Source organism: Alexandromys fortis, unplaced genomic scaffold (genome assembly GCF_014885135.2).
Source record: "Alexandromys fortis isolate MF-2015 unplaced genomic scaffold, M_Fortis_MF-2015_v1.1 scaffold_75, whole genome shotgun sequence".
NCBI lineage: Eukaryota > Metazoa > Chordata > Mammalia > Rodentia > Cricetidae > Alexandromys > Alexandromys fortis.
In genome coordinates, this window is record NW_026067956.1 from 6,469,915 (window position 1) to 6,485,292 (window position 15,378).

A 15,378-nucleotide genomic window follows, 5' to 3' on the forward strand; every position below is an offset into this window, starting at 1 on the left:
TGCATACAGCGTTTTAGGAACTGTTACTGCTTAATACGGAAGCCAGTGTGGTTTTGTCCCAGTTGTCCACAGAAGCTTGCTATAATGGCTGCCTCCACACCTCCTCTGTCTAAGCCTACCTACATTATGCTGGTCCCTGAACCCGCTGTAATAATCGTGAAAAACATGTGTCTGGAAGAACAGACTCCCAAGCTGCTTGCATGTGCTCCTCTTGACACCTCAGAGTGTCCGTGTCTCAGAGAGTGCCCTGCTCTCCAGGACAGCTCTCCTCCCTTGTGTAGAGCCTGAGCACCATCATGATAGAGGAGCTGTCACTTACTGCTAGCTGAGGCTCAATCTAAGGGCGGCTCAGTTGCAGCAAGCCAAGTACATAGTAAGTTGACTTTTTTTATTCACCCCATGGAAATCATTCAGTAGGCTTTAGGAATAGATGTTGAATGGTCTCCTTTTCCAGGTTACTCCTCCCTCCTCCTCAGGTCAGCCCTCTCTCCTCTCTCAGGTCAGCCCTCTCTCCTCTCTCAGGTCTGCCCTCCCTCCTCTCCCAGGTCTGCCTTCTCTCCTCTCTCAGGTCTGCCTTCTCTCCTCTCTCAGGTCAGTTCTTCCCTTCAGGGCAGCCCTCCTTCCTCTGAGATTATCCCTTCCTATTTATTTTACAGTGCGCATACAATGGGGACTGCACTCTGAGCCCTCTGTATTAGACAAATGCTTCACATTTTCAAATCTCTTTTAGTCCATGAATTAGCCTCCACTGGAAACACTGATACCAGAGGAGACTCGGAGTGTGGTATGCACACTTGTAATTCTGACCCTGGTGACTCTGAGGCGAGAGTAATAAGCTTGATGCCAGTGAGGCTACAGCAATACCCTGTCTCAAAAATAAAAGAAAACGACTGGGCAGAGAAGCGTTAGAACTCAGCAAGGAGCACTTCCCTAATATGTGTAAGATCCTGAGTTCTGTCACCAGCACTGCAGATAAAAGAAAAAAAGTGTCAGGCCAGATGTGGTCGTGTATGTCAGTAACGCTGGCATTTGGGGATTGCCCCAACACTCAAACAATAGCCAAAGCTGTGAGACCGTGACTCCGGGCTTTGTGTTTGGCTCAGTCTTCCTCTCCATCTAACTCCCACCTGGCCAGAGTTTTTCCTACGTTCCCCAGGCTTAGTGTAGATGGACCACCAAGGCTCAGATCACTGCTCATCCCGGCTAAAACTCTCTGTGCTTGTGAAGACACAGGATGGGTAGACTGAAATCCATCTGGACCCAGTAGAGGAAGAGGAGCTGAGGCTCGCATCTCTGCCGCTGAATGCAGGGGGCTGATGGAACAGCTAAGAGCATGGTGCATTTCCTACCCAAAGGGAAACCTGTGGCTCATTTCAGGCATTGTCGCTGCATCTTCCTCTTTAATCTCTGTTCCTCCATGAAACCTCCATGTTAGAAATGAGGCTTGTAGGGCTCAGGCTCAAATCTATAAAAAAAAAAAAAAAAAAAAAAAAAAAAAAAAAAAAAAAAAANAAAAAAAAAAAAAAAAAAAAAAAAAAAAAAAAAAAAAAAAAACACCTCTCTGCCAGTGGAACTGGGGTAAGAAAGCCAGGTTGCCAGGTTGTACCAGCGTCTCCTAACTCTCATGACCCAGATTTGCCTGCTAAGCTAATTCCTTCCCCTGCCTCATTTACCAAAGTCTTTCTGTTGCATGCAGTTATGTTTCATGTTGTTCATTCCTATCATGAATTGCAGGCGCTGCTGCAGGTCCTCACGGCTCCTCCTCCAGCCCATCTTCCTACGGCAAAGACTAGGTGACTGTCTCCGTGACAAGTCAGCCACCCATTTACCTCCCTGCTCAGCCTGAGGTCCCTCACACTCCCTGCCACTCTCCCTCTAAGTTGTGAGCAAAAAGGGAAAAAAAAGGCATTCTACTTTGAAATATTTGCCAGCTTCTGTCACTTCTCAGTAGCTCTGACATGGCCTTTCTGGCCCGTATTGTCAGTTGGTCTTCAGAAGAGGGGGAGATGGCGTATGTATCTGCTGCCCAGGACAGTAGCCACTAGCCACCTGCGGCTTCTGAGCCTCTGAAATGTGTCCAGTGTGACCAGAGAACCAAGTCTCTGTAGCAGCTCCATCACTATAGAATTGTATCTCTATATGTGCACTGTACAGTTCACCCAATTCAAGGTACAATTCCATTACACAGCCCAACCACGTCATCGTCATTAACTTCCAAATGTTTCATCACCCCCAAAAGCTGTCACCCAGCCCTCAGACCCTCAACTCCTGGCAACTGCAGCATGTCTGTGCAGATCTGTCCACTCTGGACGTTTTATATAAACAGAAGCATGCAGCATATGGCTTTTTGATCCTGGTTTCTTTCCCTTTTCAAGGTTTGTCCGTACTGTGGCATGTACCCGTACTTCGTTCCTCGTGATTTCTCAATAATGCTCTATTGTATTGATGCGCCCCTCACTGAGTGATGGACAGTTATTTGTTCATTCACTGGTTGATGGACATCTGCATTATGAATAGGCTACTGTGGCTGAGGAATAATGATGCCCATTGTTTTAGGCTTCATGGGCAGCTGTGAATAATGCTGCTATGAACAGTTGTGTATAAGCTTTTGTGTTCCGTCCGCATTTTCATATTTCTTGGGAATTACTGGGCCATGTAATAAATGTGCACAATCTTTTTTAGGAAGTGCCAATAGTTCCCCAAAATGTCTGCACAGCTTACTCAGCTTCCGGCCGTGTGTGAACGATTACAGGTCTCTGCACTTTTGTTGACTCTCTTTTTTTTGGTTTTGCGAGACAGGGTTTCTCTGTGTAACAGTCCCGGCTACCCTGGAATTCCCTCTGTAGACCAGGCTGGCCTCCAACTCACAGAGCCTGCCTCTGCTTCTCAAGTGCTGGGATTAAAGATGTGTGCCACCATCGCCTGTCTATAACCCTTTGGTTGTCATTTTTGGTAAAGCCGTCCTAGTGGGTATCAAGTGATTCTTCAAATGGCTTTGAGATTGTTTCCTTTACTTCCAATCATGTTGAGTTTCTCTGCATCCCTGTCAGCCATTTGTATATCTCCTCTGCTAAATCTGTCTATCCAGGTCCTTCGCCCATGCTCATATTGAGAAGTTTCATGCTGTTGGGTTCTTTCCATATCCTAGACACAAGCTTCTCATCAGACACATGATATACAAGTGTTTCCTCCATTCTTTTGTTCTTTTTCTCATTTTCTTGATGGTGTTATCTGAAACACAAAAGTCTCTAGTTTTGCTTCTAATTGTCCTTGGTTTGTCACTACGCTTGTGGCATCTTTTCTTGAGATCATTCTTAGATCTGGGGCTAGGAAGATGTGCTTCTTCCATCTATCCTAAAGTTTATATTATTTTGGCCCTGTGATGTTTTATTAATTTTATATTATAATAATAGGCATGGACATAAGGAAACTCTGAAATTTGAACCCTTCTCCGTGTGGAAATAGAGACCCTAGTTACACTGAGCTTGCTGGTCTAGGTTTTGCAAAACTGTTTCATCACCCCAATCTTTTAGCTCTGTGCCCATGGAGCAACCTCTCATTCTCCCTTCCTCCTCCTCCCAAGCCCCTGGGGTTTCTTTTTGAACCGACTTTTTTCATTAACTCAAAGGTAAGCAAGTGGATGGCGCCAGCGGCTGCCACAGCACATGTGCCTCTCTGCTGTTACCAGTATCGCCCTTCGTCACCTGCACTTGTGGCCGCCGTCCCTTGCCAAATTGGCACTGTACTTGTCATCATCCCTATTCTGTTCGCCCGTGAGTCACACTGTTCCTCTGAGAATATTTGAAACCATTTCCCCGAAGGCTCAGCACCCTCCAGTCATCATCAGCCATGATTACCATAGAAGTGCAGATGCTTTGGTACAGCCTGCCTCTGTTGGCCTCTGGCTGCTTCCTCTCTCCCTGAATCTCCAAACACACTGGTCTTAGTAATAGACTTTGAGCTCGTCAAGCACTGCTTTCATTAAGATTCTTAGCCATTCCTTTTCTTTCCCAGAGCCGGTGTTTAATGGCCATTGAGTTAACTCCTCTCTGTCATTCTGATCTGTTCATGTGTTACCTCTCTCAAATAGTATATCTTAAATTTCTTCATAGCTGACTATATATCAATTTGTTCATTTGTGTATGCTCTGTCATTCAAACTCCATGAAGGTGGGAGCCTCCTCTTCCCAGTTCCTACAGTGCCTTACACAGGGTGGATTTGAGTACATAAAAGACTGAACTTACTCCTTTCATGGCTATGATCTTTGTTAACTAAGCCACCCCTGTCTCATGTCACATGACCCTCAGTGGAGCATGTCTTTGAAGTGCTGTATCCACTGTTACAATAACCTCAGACCCAGTTTCTAGAAATAGACACTCTCAGTTTAGAATGGCTGTCTGCAAGGACAGGATGAGTATCCCCAACTTGGGACCGGAAGCATTTCCTTGCTCGAGGATTTTGAACTGTGGAATGATTAACATAGACTCCATGCATTGACTGTCCCTAACCCAACACCTAAAAGGCTTCAGTGGGATTTCAAAGCACTTAAGATTCTAGGTTTTCAGATGAGGGATACTCAGCCCACAGGTCAGTATGTTCTCTTACTGAAATTAATTTAGCGGCTCCCTTTTCCAACTTTCTCTGTGCTTGCTTTAAATGGGGTTCTCCCTCACCTTCTCCCCTTTGTTTATCACCTCTCCCCTCGGTCCCCAGAGCTTTCTGTTTATGGCCATGGTGGAATCTCTTTCTGAACTCCTAGTGTGACTCTTAACAGCCCCCAGCAACAGTCATGAAGTTGAGGACTGTGTTAATGCAGTCCTGGTGCCTGCCACTCTGGGCACAGACTGACGTCTCAGGGCCAGGAGCAAAGCTGGACCCTAGAGCTGGACCCGGGGACCATCCCATAACCAGAACTCACCTGGAACTCAATCCAATTAGCACACCACAGATTAGATGAGCAAGTCAGCCCAAATACGTGTGGATAGCAGCAGCTGCGCTGGCAATGTGAACACAGACATCCCTGAGACCTGGCTCGTGTGTTGTAGTCATCATTCCCCGCCCCCTCCTCCCAATCTGAACCTGAGAACCAAGGAGGGACTGAGATGGAAGCCATTCCTGACTTGAAACTAGTTTAGCACACTCAGGGTCAGAGTCAGGTTTCCACAGAGCAGGTGCCACCAAGCAGGGTCTCTCAGCCTTTGTAGCTACTAGGAACATTGGCTGAGGCACTTGGTGTGCTCTTAGACCAGTCCTTGTTCTGTTTGTTTTCAAGCCAGACCAAAAGATAACTTTGTTGTAGGAGTCTGCTTGTTTGTATTCCAGCCGCCCAGACTCCTGAAATAATCACACAGAAACTGTATTAATTAAATCACTGCTTGGCCCATTAGCTCTAGATTCTTATTGGTTAACTTTTACATCTTAATTCAGCCTATCTCCATTAATCTGTGTATCGCCATGAGGCTGTGGCTTACCGGGTAAAGTTCAGTCATCTGTCTCTGGTGGGGCTCCATGGCTTCTCACTGACTCCACCTCCTTTTTCCCAGCATTCAGTTTAGTCCCTCTCCCCCCCCCCTCCACCGCCTAGCTCTGTTCTATCCTCTCAGGCCAAGCCAGTTTCTTTATTCACTAACCAATAAGAGCAACACATAGGCAGAAGGACCTCCCATACCATAACTTGATTTTAGAAAACTGTACATTCAGTGCAATCAACCATTAGTTTTGTTTGAAGATCTGTCACTTTGTATTATTCATTTGAGGAAAACATAATGATAAAACAATACCATTATAATGAGAAAGTACCTTTAGAGTCACAAAGGAGTCTGTTTTGAAATGACCTCAGGCTTTGAGAGATGCTCCTACTGCTCCATTTTCTATGTTCTGGTGGGGGGACGGACGGACAACAGATTGTACTGTAGCCTTCTCAATACTGATAGCACTTCTTTGCTTTCCAGATACTCCACTGGCCAGCGGTCATGCCACAGATTATTTGTTTGTTGGAAATATTGTTTACACGGTAAGTTTAGCACTATTGAGCCATCCCTAAAAGGGTACACACGTGGGTTATACCTCCCCAGTTATGCAAGGCTCTCCACATTAAAGTGAGATACTCCATGTCTTTATGGGCTATCAGATTCCCTGAAGTTCAGACTTCCGATCGAGAAATACTTGCGTCACACCAAACTCCTCTCTCTCTTTTTTTTTTTTTTCACAGTACGTTGTGGTTACAGTTTGCCTGAAAGCTGGTTTGGAGACAACAGCTTGGACTAAAGTGAGTCATCTTTGGAATTACTTCTTTCTCCATGGTAGATAGTTGTATGCAATCACTTCCCTTTAATCCTTGGGGAAACAATAAATACTATACAGTTGTCTTGTTTCAAAGTTTGCAAGTAAAACTGTTTTCGATCTTTATGAAGGCAATTTGGAATTTGGAATCCAGCTACTCCTGGTGCTCTATTTGCTTGGCGCCTAGCAAGCTTACTATTATCTGCCTGAAATGAAAACTCTCATTATAACTGAAGGGGGTGGAGAGAGAGGAAGAGGGAAAGGAGTAAGGAGAGTGAGGGAGGAGAGAGAAACATACAGAAGGAGAGATCAGAAAATGTAGTATTTGCACATAACTTTACTATGGCACTCTGACCCTCGTGTGCATTCTCTAATAAGAGGGCGCATTGTGGCGTGGACAGTTTTGTCATCTTTTTTTCTCCTTGAACCTCATGTTCTGAGTCCTTAAAGCTTCTATGAAACTGTTGCTCATGATTAAAGAATACAATTTGCATAGGCTATCCAGGTTCATTCTATCAGCATCACATTTCTTATTATTTCCAAGATGGGGTAACAACCACACTTCACAGTGTCTGTCTACCAAGGTGTCACTGTAGCTCACTGACCTCCTGCTCTGGTGATAAACAAACAGGGTAGAACGGAAGGTCACCAGGGAGCCAGGGCATCTCTTAAAGGATGATGGCAGATGGGAGGTGGAAATAGCGACTTGGCCAGGAATATTGCAGGAAGAGGCAGTGAGTGTTGCAATACAGAAGTGCTTGTTCAAAAATAGAACCTGAAAGGCAGAGCTTGTGAGGGATTAGAGGGTAGGCTGTAGAGAGAGACGTCAGGGATTGTACTAAGAGCACAAAGGAGAAAGACCAACAACTTAAAAGGGCATAAGCTGCCCAAGGTTTATCTAATCAAAGTGAAGTATAGAGTTTTAGTTTCTAGAGCAAAGGAAGAGAAGGAGGCAGAACACACAGGGAAATCTAGGGTGTGCAGAGTGGAACAGGGTAGCAGGACTCACTTTAGTGTTCTGTAGGATATGGGGTAACTGTACTGAGTACCCACTTTCAGAACAACTGGAAGAAAGAATTTTGGATGTTTCCACCTCCAGAAATTATGTTTTGTGGACGTGATATGCCAATTACCCTCGTCTGGTCATTGCTCACTATAAACGTCCATTGGAGTGTCATGGTGTACCTGTGAATGTGAACAACTGTACGTGGATTTTTAAAACTCTATCATATGTGCTATTTCAAGTGTTTAGAATAGATATTAGCCATTCTGGGTTGTTTTTTAAATAATCTCTGCGATAAAAAGGACAGATGCTGTCTTTAGGTGAGAAGAACGTTCTGTCCATTTGTCCAACTCACCTCTCTCTCACTAGATGGCTGCACCTTGCTTCAAAAAGCAGACCATTGAGATAAACCCAGGGATGGGTGGGTCATGGCTGGGGCGTGGATTTTAGAAGAGGGTGAGGCACACAGCACCTTCCTCTTCAGGGTAGGGCAAGCCTGCGTTAATTAGATGATATCATTACAAATCCTAAGACAAGGAACTTACTGAGAGAGGCAGAGTTCTCCAGTAACTAGTATATCCTCAGTTTCTCCCCATCAAGAAAGGTTCATGAATGTGGGATGGGGGTTGGACAACTTATGGGCTGGAGTGGACCCCGCCCCTGCCCAGGCCAGCAGAAAGCCCTGCCTAAGCATGCGTTTCCTCCACAGTTCAGTCACCTGGCCGTATGGGGAAGCATGCTGATCTGGCTGGTGTTTTTTGGTGTCTATTCAACCATCTGGCCGACCATCCCCATCGCTCCTGACATGAAAGGGCAGGTCAGTACCGTGAATCGTGTGCGTCTCTCCACTGTGTATATGCACATGTGAGTGAACCAGCTCTCTGTGTCTTGTGAACTTCAGCAAAGTCTATTGCCGTCTGCTTGCGTCAGAACTTAATAATAGATGAACCAATTCAATCACAGCTGGAAGAGGTTGCCTCATCCACAGAAGTGGTATGAGACATTTAAATACTGTGAAAAATATCACCCAGAGTCCTCTGACTTACACGGTGTGCCCACATTTCCTTAGTTATGTGTTGGTTGTGTGCAACACTGTTTGTAATTGTATACAGAATGGGAGTAGTTTTGAGGCCGTCATGATCAAAGCTTGTGTTGATTACAGGTTCAGTGATAAGTATATGATTGCTTAATTGCTAACTGGTCACTTGTAAAATATCAACGTCAGAACTCTAGTAACCAGATACTTGGTGTGCCAGAATCTCTCTCTGTGTTCATCTCATCAAGCCAGCCAGAGAGGCTGAGATTAGAGATCTTACATTTGTTTGAATTGTTTCTGATTTGACTTTCCATCACCTATGCCCAGTTGTCTAACATTGAGCCACTAACAATGACCAGTTAGGTCACTGAACTCTATCACATCCAGTATGGAGAGAAAGGATTTGGTATGGCCTATAGCTCTAGCCTCCTCAGTTCCCAAGTGAGACTGTATAAGCCCACCCCATAAATGCTGGACTACACATAGTCAGGATCCTGTTAGATCCCCAAGAAAGAATGCTCTAAGCCTCAGGCTTTCGGAGCTGCTAGGAGCCTCGCTAGATACGCTCATCCCTCTTTGTAAAGTAAAACACCGTTGACTGACCACTTTAGGCCCCTTCTCTAGGCTCTGGGTTTCCTTCCCAAATAGCCAGAAACCCGCTGTCCGGCTCTGCCTTGGCATCTCTCTGGATGCAAACCATCATGTACAAACCTAGATCTCAATTATCTGCGAGACTATCATTGTCACTAACACTAGACATCTCTTATAGGGCATATGCTCTTAGAGTGGACGTCCGTGCTGGTTTAGCCTCCTGAGTGTGTAGTTGGGTGTTTACAATACTGGAAACAGAAGCAGGGCTAGGAAGAGATTGCCTGAGCATCAAGGCATGGCAATCCCGACAACCGGCTCTGCATTGCTCTACAGAAATGACTACAAACCCCTGGGTCTAGAGACATGTCCAAGCGCTTTTGTTCATGAGATAGCCCGGAGCTATTATCACTTGTCTTTTACCTGGTAAATCAGTCAGCCAATACCCCTATGTGTGCAGGACCTCCATGAAGGCCGGCCCTGTCCTGCAGGAGGGGCCTTGCATGCCCCTCATTGATGTCTGTAGAGAAAGGAATCAAACAGTATGCACATGACTAAAATAGCAGAGAGCCACTGCTGGCAGGATGGGGTCAGTGGGTGCCCGGCTGGCAAACAAAACCCTTCCTTGGCAAAGGCTTCCTTTCCTTGACTGCTCCAGCAAGCCCCGCTCTGTGGATGTTGGCTTCGGTAACTCCAGTTCTAAAGTGGCGAATCGGGCCACTTGCCAAGTTGCAGTCTCATAAAGAGTCTGACTTTCAGATTACAGAGGGGCTGAGTTCATCATGGAGCCGCTAGGGTGCTCGCAGCTCCCCAGGGCTGGGGCAAAGGTCATGTGTGTCTGATGCTGGCTGACAATAGTTCAGTCAACAAAAGACACCATACATTTATAGACAGTCCCATGGTATCATATGTCTCAGTGACATCATATCCTAGTCATCTTGGTATATATAGGTACTCACGAAGGGAAATGAAGAGGTCACCTTAGAATCTGTCTCCCAGATGTCCCCTTCATTAAGTGACACTTGGCACTCCTTGCAGACAGTAAGCTGTTCTCATCAAGAAGGGGCCAAGAAGTGCTCAAATTTGGCTAAATTGCACAGCACTTTGGTATGAACACTTGGTATTTTACTTAAACTGTGGCATGTTCTTCCTGCCTGTGGAGCGGTTTCGACAGGAAGCAAATGAGTCATGTTGGAACAACACATCTGGGTAAGACTGAGGCTTCTGCTCGGCATCAACTGAGAGGACCAATAGAGTTTTCATTAAAGACCTACTTAGCATCTCTAGTCTTCCTCTGGGATGAGATCCAAATGGGAAGGGCGTGAGAGTACCATGTGTGGCTTTCAAGCCATGGCCCATGGCAGCATCTCACCTGCTGCCTGATTCGGCAGTGTGTTGATTCTCTGAGTAGTAGCAAGGGCCTATCAAACACCCTGCGATGGTGCTAGACAGACAGATGTCTAGAGCGTGTCCGGAACTAGTCTGACATCCCACATGAAGGCTCAGAAGGGCTCGCTCCAGTCACCAGAGGAACTACATCATTAAAGGAGACAGCGGTTGAGTTTAGGTGTGGTCAGAGAAGGAAGAGTCCCAAGGGGCACTGTTGCAAGCAGGCCCAAGCCACATACACTCCCAAGATAAGGATCATTCTAGAAAAAAAGGATGCTTTTTGGAAGTTATTATTTTAAGAATGTGTCTAGTGATTTTCATAAACTGGGCTTTGAAGTTGACTCCACAGTGGAGTTTTAGCAGATGAACCTAATTCTTGGAGGCTCCAGGACTGAACTAGGATCTAAGAGTAAATGGTGTCCCTTCCCAGAGCCAGGGACAGCAATAGCAGCAAGCGTTCTCTCTATTCATAAAAGCTTCAGCCATTGAAAAGATGCATTGTGTCTGCTGAGATTTCCCCCACCAATGTGATTAGACATTTCTTTGTCTAGTCCGTCCTGTTTGGAGTTTTTCTCACAGGGTTGAAGGCCCTTGCGGGCAAAGGGAAGGAAGGGCTGTAGAATGAAGGGCGACTTTCCCACTGTCAGAGTTTCACTTTCCCCACGGCACCTTATGGTGTGATGAGGAAAAGCCCAGCCGCCACCCAGGAAGTCTTGGTGAACATTTGTGAAATCAAAGTAGCTACCCGTGGACTCTTCTAAAGACACAGCGTTCCTTTAAGGGACACCACATCTCTTCATTTTTCTAGGAGCACTCTTAGATCTAGAGAATTTGGCTTGCGTCTGTCTGTCATGGTGAATGGCATGGCCCTGGGCTATGGAGAATTGATGAGGATGGTTTTCCCAGGATAGCATAGCCATGCAATAGAAATTTCTCTATCACGGCATAAATACACTGAAGTAGAACACAGCTAAGTTTCTTAGTTTACCTCTGTCCCCAAGGGTCCCTGCTGGTGTGGGGCTTCCAGGGAAACTGGATCAAAAGCCAGGACAGGAATGTGCTGGAATTTTCTCTAGGCAGTTCCCAGGGCTTCTGACTTCAGGGCTGTGTGAAGGGGGGCCCCCACATTTCACCTTTGTTCCTGAGTCAGGAGATGGAGACCCTACCCCCAGTCAGATGCCACTGCCCCTTGGCACATCTCTTGACCTGCAGTGACTTCCTAATCAGCCAAGTCAGAAGAAGGTCTCCCAGCCTAGTCACTCTGGATAAACAGCCCGAGGCTGGGAGCCTAGCCTAGAAGGACTGAGCCATCTCTCCAGCCGTGTAAATAGCCTATGGGAAGTCAAGAGCAGGCATTCTCCTTTCCTGGAAGAACAAATGAGTCTGAATCTTTCTGCACAGAAATATTCTGCGCAATGTAAAACCCCGATTCTTTTAGCCAACGAATCTTAAAGATTCTAAATGAGTTTTTCTCAGTAAGGACTTGCATTGGACTCACCCAGGTTGTCTGTTAAAATGACAGTCCCTCAAGATAATGTGCGCATGTGATTATGCATACACAGAGAGGGGGAGGGAGGAGAGAGAGAGCTGGGTGTGAAGGCCTGGTTTGGAAGTCATTGCTCTGAAATATCCCGCTGTAACACTGTAGCTCCTATAAGAGATGGTCCGCTGAACATAGCCACACTTGACCAAGTTCTCCCGAGCAGGAGTTGTGTGAGCTACCCCAGGTAGTCCCAAGTGCCTCAGGGCAGCTTGGATTTCTAAATAGGGAATTGTACCAGAGACATTACGTGGCTTGCCATGGAAAAATACTCCTCATCAACTTTTTTCTCTTTAAAGTTCATTTCACTGCTAATAAAAGAAGGCAAAAGCCCTCGCACTTCAAAGCGTACAAACTGCTAACTCTGACTTCAGTGCCAAACACCAGGCACCAGCCAGTCAGTTACTGGCATGGAGTGGGCTTTTGCTTTTCTTCTTCTTCTTCTTCTTCTTCTTCTTCTTCTTCTTCTTCTTCTTCTTCTTCTTCTTCTTCTTCTTCTTCTTCTTCCTCTTCCTCTTCCTCCTCCTCTTTCTCCTCCTCATCCTCCTCTTTCTCCTCTTCCTCTTTTTCCTCCTCCTCTTTCTCCTCCTCCTCCTCTTTCTCCTCCTCTCCCTCTCCTTCATCTTCCTCCTCTTCCTCTTCTCCCTCCTCCTCCTCTTCCTTTTCTTCCTCATCTTCATCCTCCACCTTCTTCTTTCTCATCCTAAATATTGGGAGTGGATTTATTTGTGAACTCCCCAAGCACACTTGGGGATACAGTGTACACCCCCACTGGGCTAAGTGCCAACAAAGGGAGACATGATGGGGGCACGTCGTTTTGCTGTCACTAAGTCAAAGTGGTCTGCGGTTCTTCTTCCCCGAGAAGTGTTCCCCTAGATTGTATCACCCATTTGACTTCAGGTCTGGGAATGCCCACACGAAATGAGAAAACATTGAATTGGTTTGTAAGTTGTGTGTGCTCCAATAGGCAGGCTGAGAAGGCATGCAGGCCGCCTTGCTCAGCTGCAGTCCCTCCTCGGTGTCTCCCAAGGAGCAGGGTTGCCAGGTGGGCATTGTCCAGGCACCAGGTGAGGCACTGTCTTCAGGTGGATGTCTGTGGTCTGGTATGGGGTTGTCTGCCCCTCCCTCGCCTTTCCCAAGGCATTTTCACACATTTTCATGACGAGGGGCACAGTCCCTCAAGAGTTGTTTCTTCCCCTCACTAGTAGTAAGTGGTTCCAAAGTTTGGGGGAGGCATTAGCTCACTCAAGAAATCCAGCAAGAGCCACCCACCTTCTCGATAGTGTGGATGCAACTGGGAGCCTGATGCAGTTGGAATTCTGAATGTTCCTCACACGCTAGCATATACCCAGTTTCCCAGCCTCTGGCACTAGTGGCAGGTCTTAGGTCCCTGGAAGTGTCCCCTTGGAAGGGACAATGGGAGTGCAGCCCTTCGACTTCCTTTTGTTTCCTCTGGGGAAGGAGGGGGCTTGTTCTGGCATGCGCTCTCTTCATATGACATGCTGCATTGCTCCAAGCTTAAAGCAACACGGCCAACCCCATAGATCAAAACAGTGAATCAAATAACATTCACAAGTTAATCATTCAGGAATTTGTTATAGTAATGGAAATCTGGCTACCGCAGACCTGAGGTAACAGAACTCAACCGGCCCCCAGAATCCTAACACTTGCGTGAAAGACAGACTGTGAAGACAAAAACAAAAGTCTCAAGGGCAGCTGTGGAGGAAGGAGGAACCGAATGGATGGCAGCTGCCACTGATCCACCCTGGTCAGTCTCTCCTGGGAGCTGCTCCACACATGTGCTGTGTGGCCTTTGTGTGTAGACCCTGGGAAGGAAAGATTTATTCAAGCTTGAGGGGAGGTTGGGATGCTCCTTCTATCGTGAGCATGAGGTCAACCGTGAAAATAAATGTGTTTGTGCTTATTCTTCTCATTGGTTAAGAAATGGGGGGTCTGTATATTTAAGTTGGAGACCCTGTGAAGTGCCTTCCAGTTCTTGCTAGTGGCAGTCGTGGGAGCTCATCACTGCATCCTACCTGCTTCTCAGCAGAACTTCAGAAGTGATTGCATCACTGTGATAAAAAGAGTCGTGTCCAACTTCTTCCCATTCAGTGTGGATTCTATCTGTAACTGTGCGACCTGCACTTAATTAGCCTGAAACCTTTGGACAGTTAAGTTCACTGTTTGTAGTATCCCTGCTTGTGTTACTTCTCATCTTCCAGTTTTGCCATGTGTGTGGAGTCAGAGGTATGTAGAAAGAGAGCGTGTGCCTGGGGACTAACAGAGAAACCAGAGAGAGAATGTACGTGTAAATAACAGTGAGTAGTGTGCAGTCCACAGTTACTGATTATCAGACAAGATTACAGTTGCTCTGTTCTTATGTGTTGGTTCCAGAACCCTCCAGACTGCCCTATGTCTCTCTGCCTCCCTGCGCTGGGATGACCAGGGAGTGCCACCAGGCCTCCTTGCACTAGGGTGACCAGAGAATGCCATCTTGTCTCTCTACCTCCCTGCACTGGGATGACCAGGGAGTCCCACTATGCTCAACATTTCTTCTTCCCTGGGTTCTGGATCAGACGCAGGTCCTCTTGTCTATGCAGTAAGCACTTTACCAAATGAGCCATCTCCCCAGCCCCTGCCCACAATTTTCTAAAAAGGTTCTCAGCTTATGGTTGAATGCACAGATAGACAGTGTGCCCATGTAGAGGGTTGACTGCATATACTTCACATAGATACACTGTACATGTGCAATTACATATGTAATGAATGAAACCGCTCATTCATGAATCTGTCACTGTCTGGTAAGACTGAGGCTTAGACCGAGGAAGCTCTGTGGCCGGACAGAGTAAGCATGGGGATTCTCGTGAGTCTCTTAGATGCCAGGATCTGAGCCACCTCCCTCTGGCACTGCAGACAGAAGCAAGGAGGATAACAAACCAGCTATCTGCCAAATGCCAATCAACCCTCCTTAAAATGTTTCATTTTCTCTGAAGTGACCTGCCCTGCAAGGAGATAGAGTCTTAAACACAGGGGTGTGAGGTTTCAGGAAACAGGAGTTTTTTTGGAAACATAATGGAAAGCCCCAACTTTGGGAGACCAGCTCTCCCCGCCCCCAGTGCACGTTTCTCTCCCCTTGGGGAGTTTATTTCATTTTGCCCTCTCTTTCAAAGGTGCTGCGTGTCAGAAGCCAGGTGGCCTTGATTGTTGGTTATTTTTCTCCTCAGCGAGACGCTTTGTGGTGCTCCTACCATTTGTCATCCATTCGTGTTCATTTCTTTAAAAATCTGTCGGCAAATTAAAGTACACGTTACACGCTGATTTTGTTTGTTTGTAATATTCAAGCCCGGTGGTCACGGAGTCTGATTCATGTGGTTTTAAGCTTTTCCTTTCACACAACATGTGGAAATGGGTTTTCGCCAGTTTTGTTCACGTTGCACAGAGAGGCCTACTTCTCCGACATCTTCAGAGGGTGGTGGCCCTATCTGCTGGCAGGTGACCAACGCAGCAGCTGCCCTTCCCAGCGATGGGGGGGGGGGGGGG

General features: G+C 46.5%; 1 protein-coding gene across 7 annotated transcripts in view; it reads left to right on the top strand.

The window, feature by feature from the left end:
- Atp8a2 (ATPase phospholipid transporting 8A2) overlaps nucleotides 1–15,378 on the top strand; it is a 538,932-nt gene that overhangs the window by 381,338 nt on the left and 142,216 nt on the right. For 4 of the 7 annotated variants that reach the window (XM_050152334.1, XM_050152332.1, XM_050152331.1 and 1 more), the window contains 2 exons: nucleotides 5,952–6,013; nucleotides 6,212–6,268. The exons of 1 other annotated variant lie outside the window; for it this stretch is intronic. In XM_050152334.1, coding sequence (XP_050008291.1) covers nucleotides 5,952–6,013; nucleotides 6,212–6,268 — 119 coding nt within the window. Of the gene's footprint in view, nucleotides 1–5,951; nucleotides 6,014–6,211; nucleotides 6,269–7,994; nucleotides 8,103–15,378 lie in introns of all 7 variants that reach the window. 2 more of the 7 variants (XM_050152328.1, XM_050152329.1) reach the window with 2 other exon arrangements.